This window comes from Osmerus eperlanus, chromosome 5 (genome assembly GCF_963692335.1).
Source record: "Osmerus eperlanus chromosome 5, fOsmEpe2.1, whole genome shotgun sequence".
In the NCBI taxonomy this organism is placed as follows: Eukaryota; Metazoa; Chordata; class Actinopteri; order Osmeriformes; family Osmeridae; genus Osmerus; species Osmerus eperlanus.
Window position 1 is genome coordinate 12,524,247 of NC_085022.1, and position 6,063 is coordinate 12,530,309.

The 6,063-nt window shown below is 40.4% G+C and overlaps 1 protein-coding gene across 3 annotated transcripts; it reads left to right on the forward strand.

Annotated features, from left to right (window-relative positions):
- Positions 1 to 2,046: 2,046 nt before the first annotated feature.
- On the forward strand, positions 2,047 to 4,500 carry LOC134020518 (DNA ligase 1-like). Of its 3 annotated transcripts, none has more exons than XM_062460661.1 (3): positions 2,047 to 2,322; positions 2,925 to 3,387; positions 3,491 to 4,500. In XM_062460661.1, exons 2-3 carry the CDS (start codon positions 2,935 to 2,937, stop codon positions 4,145 to 4,147), a joined length of 1,110 nt encoding a protein of 369 aa, XP_062316645.1. In that variant the 5' UTR covers positions 2,047 to 2,322; positions 2,925 to 2,934; the 3' UTR covers positions 4,148 to 4,500. The 3 variants fall into 3 exon arrangements, with proteins under 3 accessions (XP_062316645.1, XP_062316646.1, XP_062316644.1); XM_062460662.1 differs by having other exon boundaries at positions 2,047 to 2,199; XM_062460660.1 differs by lacking the exon at positions 2,047 to 2,322 and having other exon boundaries at positions 2,533 to 3,387.
- Positions 4,501 to 6,063: the final 1,563 nt, after the last annotated feature.

The following is a 6,063-nucleotide window of genomic DNA, read 5'->3' on the forward strand; positions in this document are numbered from 1 at the left end:
CCATATCCTGTTGTAAAAAGTGCTTAGTGCTAGATCATAAATCTTGGAGTGGAAGTTGATGCTCAAGTTTTCCAGTTGAAAACATGGCAATGGTGCAGAACCAAACTGCATGTAAAAACAGATTTATTTGTCACTAGAGGCACTTTAAAACTGATACAAATGAAATCTTGTTCAAGGGATGTAGATTAGCATTGCACCCGAAACATACCGACACACATAGGATACACACACACACCAAAATACACACTGGAGCGAACAATGATGAATAGGGAATAAAGGACGTACACTATATGGACAAATGTATTGGTACACCTCACCTACACATTACACCTACAGGACCTTTTATGATATTGTATTCTAAATCCATAGGCAATAATATGGATTCCCCATGAATGGGGGGTCAGATGGCTGAGCGGTTAGGGAATTGGGCTATTAATAAGAAGGTTGCCGGTTCGATTTCCTGCCATGCAATTGACGTTGTGTCCTTGGGCAAGGCACTTCACCCTACTTGACTCGGGGGAATGTCCCTGTACTTACTGTAAGTCGTTCTGGATAAGAGCGTCTGCTAAATGACTAAAATGTAAATGTAATGTAACTAATAACAGCTGCCTCTCTACTGGAAAGGCTGTCAATTATATTTTGGAGTGTGTCTGTGGGACTTAGTGCCCATTCAGCAACAAGAGCAGGGAGTTTGGGCACTGTTATTGGGTGATTACACCTGGCTTGCAGATGGCTTTAGAAATGGTCCCAAATGTGTTTGATGGTGTTTAGGTCAGGGATCTGTGCAGGCCAATCAAGTTTTTCCACACCAAACTCAACAAAACATTTCTGTACAGACCTCACTTTGTTCATTGAGTTCAAATCAAGCCACATGGAGGCTGTTTTTGTGGTTTTGGGAGACTTAGTTCTACTGATGAATTTATTCATGTTGACGCATAAAATGTTACTTGAGACAATTTTGTGCTTCAAACTTTGTGGCCACATTTTCGGGAAGGCCCTTTCCTGTTTTGGCTTGATTATGCTCATATACACAAAGCGAGGTCCATAAAGAAACATTTTGTTGAGATTGGTGTGAAAAAACGTGACTCTTGTATTCCTCTAACTGGATTTTCACTGGGCTGGAGCAAGCTTCGATTGAATGGAAAATGATTGTCCTTCCCGTGTGGGACCACAGCAAGGTGGTCTTATATCCTCACAGTCCAAGATAATAGTCCATAAAACAATAAACCATTTAAATCAGTCACATTAGAAGTCAGCAAACCAATATACCCCTTTCCCAAGTGCTCTTGAATGATCCTATCCAAATGAGGGATTATATGAGCTGTTGACTCATACGATGAAACCAGAAGATATACAGTTTATCTCAATGCTAGGAACTTCTCTGTGTGTGTGTGTGGGTGGGGGGGGGTATTTAATTGAATGGGCTTTTAGGGCAGCAAGTTTCCCATGATTGTGATGGTGCTCGGGACCCACTGTCCCGCATGTTTTAGATGTTCCCTGATCCAACACACCTGATTGAAATGAATGTTTGTTATCAAGCTTCTCCTGAGCTTCATAACGACCCAGGAATCAGATGTGTTGGAGCAGGGAAACAGGCAGGAGAGTGGGTCCCGAGAACCAGGGTTGAGAAATCCTGACTTAGAGTCTGTTCTTGTTACAGCAGGGAAGTAAAATAATAATTTCTAGTGTTTTCTGTATAATTTGTGTATTTTTGTATTCAGCTTTTTGATTTAAATGATTACGGGTGGGGATCTCCAAGTTCACAAGGGGTTTTGTACAGACACACATCAGCTATTTTGACGCCACAACCATCAATGTTTAACATTTATAGTGACTCCTATCAGCTGTTATTATTCCGGTTGACAGGTTCACTGTGTTTACTGCTGAGAGATTTAGGCAAAACAGCTTGGTATTAGTAGTAGTAGTATTGGTAATTATTATATTGTACTATTGGACCATTGATTGACAGTTTCAGTGAGAAGGATTTCTGTTTCTTCCTCCTGCCCAGAGCCATAGAAAATTTATTTTTCTATGGCTCTTCTCCTGCCTATGTTTGATGATGTCACAATGGGGGTCCATGATGACATCATCATAGCAGATAGCTTGGGTTACAGTTGAATGTTTGTGCATGACTTTTATAGATTTCTACCGCGATCTGTACTGACACATTTACAAGCAGAAGAATGCTATCCTGAATCTGTAAGTACCTTTTTCATGTGCTCTTGTTATTTATGCCACAGATATTTAGGAGTTGTGCTCAAAAATCGATTCATTGTTGATTCGATATTTAAAATAAGTTCCACAAGTGGAAATCATCCTTCGGTAAGTGTCTTAGTTTTTGTAATTTGCGTTACTCTACTGATTCGAAGGAGCGATAGGCCTTCTTGTCAGACAACTTTTCTGATAATAATTCAGCAACGTTTCAACTTTTCCGTTATCTGCTTTAAAGGGTTGCTTTGGTTTTAGATTATTGCTAATAGGCCCAGCCTTTTTTTTATCAAGCTTTAGGTGACAATTAACCAGAATATGCATGTCGGCAATATATTGTAGAAAATTACTATTTACACAGTTATTTTTGCTTTAGAGAATATTGTGCTGTTTATTACTACCAACTCACACCCTGAAAAGTAAAAATGAAAGACCTTTTCAGAAGTCCAGTGTAAAAAAGTTTCAGTTAATTTTGGGGGCACTTCAGGACATGCCGTAAACCAGATACATGCGCAGTGTTTTTGCCATGAAATATCTTATGTTAGAAAAACATCGGAGAATGAAATGTCCAGCGGGCGAGTCAGAATTGTGTCACAATGTAGCTATGATGTCACAAAGCAATGTGTCATTTCTAATGTGTCATATCTGTTGGTCATAATGAGTAAAATAACTATAAAAGTCTATGTCAACACTGCAGTCACTTTCTTTTCCAACAGAACAGAGAACATGAGCGGATTTCCAGAAAAGAAGCGGATGGAGAAGAAAAAGAAAGAACGGACACCAGCGGTAAAAAGTGGGCCACAGATACTGGCAGAACAGAGATGGGCCCGGAAGATGCAGGCAGCACAGAAGGATGCTGAAACGAGGCTTATAATTAAAAGGTGGGTCGACCTAAAAAATACCTTACAGAAGCCACGTGAAAAGAGGCTGGCAGAGCTAAGGGAGGCAGAGAAAAGGCTGGCAGAAGACAGTCGGGACATGCAGAGGCAGGAGAGGTGGAGAGAGTGGAGGCAGAAGGAGCGAGAGCTGTGGGAGGCAGAGCAGAGACAGAAAGAGCAGGAGCTCAACTCTAAGACAAAACGTGAAATTCTGCAGGAGACCAAGACACCTCACACACAGGTGCTTAAGTCTCCTACCATCTTGGAGGAGTTGAAGATACTGGATGAACTGCTTGAGGAGGTAAGACTATATGCCAACATGTCATTTGTTTTTTCTTCAGAAAAGTGTCCTTTGTGTTGGGTATTCCATTACAGTGCTAACAATTTTCTTGTCTCCAACACAGACAGCAGATATCAAACTTCCAACATTGTCCCCCATCTATCAGCCAGTCTCCCCAACCGCCACACCCCTCCCACTGAGTAAAGATAGAGCATACTTGGGCCTCACCACCACCAAACCCCTGGAAGCTCAGGTCAGGCAGCCCCACGGGGTCAAGCATCCCACCTGCACACCTCTTCCTGAGAACACTCAAATCTACACCCACCCCTTGGCCAACCAGGAGGAAGGATTAGAGAGTGGACTGGCAAAGATGCAAGTACACGAGGCATCTGTTGCGGAGAGTTCCAACAGTGACATGATGAAAATTGAGAATGAGATAAAGGCTGAGGAGGGTAAAGCAGCAAAGAAAGAGAGGGAGTTCATAGAAAAGCAGAAGAAAGCAGAAAAGCTGGCGCAGGAGAAGATGGAGAAGAAACAGAGGAAGCAGCTGGAGCAGGCAGAAAAAAGAAACATGGAGATTGAAACAAAGCTGGAGAATGAGAGACGCAAAATGAAAGCTCTAGAAAGGAAAGAGATGCAAAGGTTAGCAGAACAGCAAAGAATGGAAATGAAGAAGAAAGAAAAGGAAGAGAAAAAGGCAGATAAAGGACAATTGGAAATGGGGTCTTTGCCAAAACGTGGCTTCTTTGAGAAGATAAAGAGGGCCTTTCATTTCCACTGATAAGAGAGGCTTTCCATGTACTGTAACACCAACCTTGACAAACATCAGGGACTGCCCTCTTTTCTGTCATCACCATGTAAGCAAGTGTTTTTGTGCTGCTGACCCTTCCAAACAAGAAAAGTTAAATGCCTACACCTTTGCTCAGTCATTTGGATCACTGGCACACTCACCAACTTTAAAACAACAAGATCCTTGAGGAACATTTGGAGGTTCTTCAATTTGAAACTGTGGAGGAACCTCTTATGGTGCTTTGAGGAACCTTCAAGAAAAGGTTCTTCATAAGGTCACTTGAAGAACCTTTTGAAGCTCTGTGAAGAACCTTTATAGAAGTTTTGTAGTATAGTAGTAGTAATAGTAGTAATAGTATTAGTAGTGGTATTAGTAGTAGTAGTAGTAATAGTAATAGTAATAGTAGTAGTAGTAGTAGTAGTAGTAGTAGTATTAGTTGTAGTAGTAATATTATTATTAGTAGTAGTAGTAGTAACAATAAAAACAACTAGAGAGGGTACAATTTCTGGGGAAATTGTAGGGTGTGCTTGCTTGCGTCGGTTGCACAGGGGTCCGTTTTTGAATGACATTTTTTTTTTTGACAAATTATTTCTGTATATTTTATATGAAAATGCATAGTTATTAATTATAAAGATTAAATAGATTAAAAAAAAACTGTCAAAAATGCTGCTCATTTACAACTGAAAATACGAGTGAAGTGTAGAATGAAATAGATGTCTTGTTTCCCCTGCAAGAGGCAGCCTCATCGTTGAATCAAAACGAATACATTTGGCAGACCGGTGTAAAAATTGACCTAATCTCTATGACTTAAACGTCATTTTAAGTTTTTCCCTTCTCGTGATATTTTCAGGCATGTAGCCTACTCATTGCATTCATTCATTAATAAAGAACCCCCTTTGAAGATGATTCTACGACGTTACCCGGCAGTAGAAGATGGAATCGCGATTCAAACAGTACCATCTGCTAACTGAAAATATGCCCCCCAAAACGTAAATAAGCTTGACATTTATTTAGTGGAAAATCGCTCATTCATAAAAAGCTCACTGGTAGCGACCATTGTCAGTAACAACGCAAAATGCTATATAGCCCTGTGTGGAGAAGCTGCCCCGGTAAATTGTACTACTACGGTAAAGTACTAGTAGACTACTGCTGTGTTCGTCTTGGTAGCGATTGCGTTGGTTGAATTGGATTTAACGTTCCGTTGTATGGTTTAGGCTGAAATTAATTATTTTCATGAACAGATTGACAACGTTTAGGCTGTGGCAATGAAGTTCAGGTTAGTAGTTAGATAGACTTTTGATTTAAGTAAGGAGAGTGCCGAACATGTTCTGTCGCCGTTTGACTTCCTAAACAGCTGTGTAGATGTTTTTGTAGTGTGTCTCGCGTAAGCTACAGCTTTGCAGTTAGCTACACTGGTTTGAAACCACAGGTAATGGTAATTTCACCAACAAATCGTTTACTAATGTCAGAATAAATCCTACAACGAAAATGTATATGTGAGAAATGTGTATTTTAACGATTGAAAACAGATACATCATAGACCACTGTAGTATGTGTTGCCCGGGCAACACAGGCTATAATGTCATGATGCTAATACTTCAGTGAAATAGTAGACTACTGTTTCCGAAAGTAGATGTACTTCCTTAATAATATCAGCTTATATTGTAGTTACATTACACATCACAATTGTGTGTCATATCACAAAGTAAAATGAGTAAATAGTTATCACCCTGGCCTCTTTGCTTGTGGCGTTTCTGCAGCTGCCTTGCAGTAAAGCTATAGTTAGCCTAGCTATCCCTTAACAGATGCGAAACGAATGTTCTGCCAAAGGTAGTCACGCGTGTTTTCGTGACGTTAGTGACGTAGTGACGTTAGTAACGTCAGTGACTGTGGCTAGCAAATTAGCT

What these genes read in the sequence shown, in the direction of transcription:
- LOC134020518 (XM_062460660.1), top strand. Translation starts at nt 2,773, where the DNA reads ATGTCCAGCGGGCGAGTCAGAATTGTGTCACAATGTAGCTATGATGTC. An exon ending in TGGATGAACTGCTTGAGGAG is followed by an intron (nt 3,388 to 3,490) that starts GTAAGACTATAT and finishes TCTCCAACACAG; the next exon opens with ACAGCAGATATCAAACTTCC.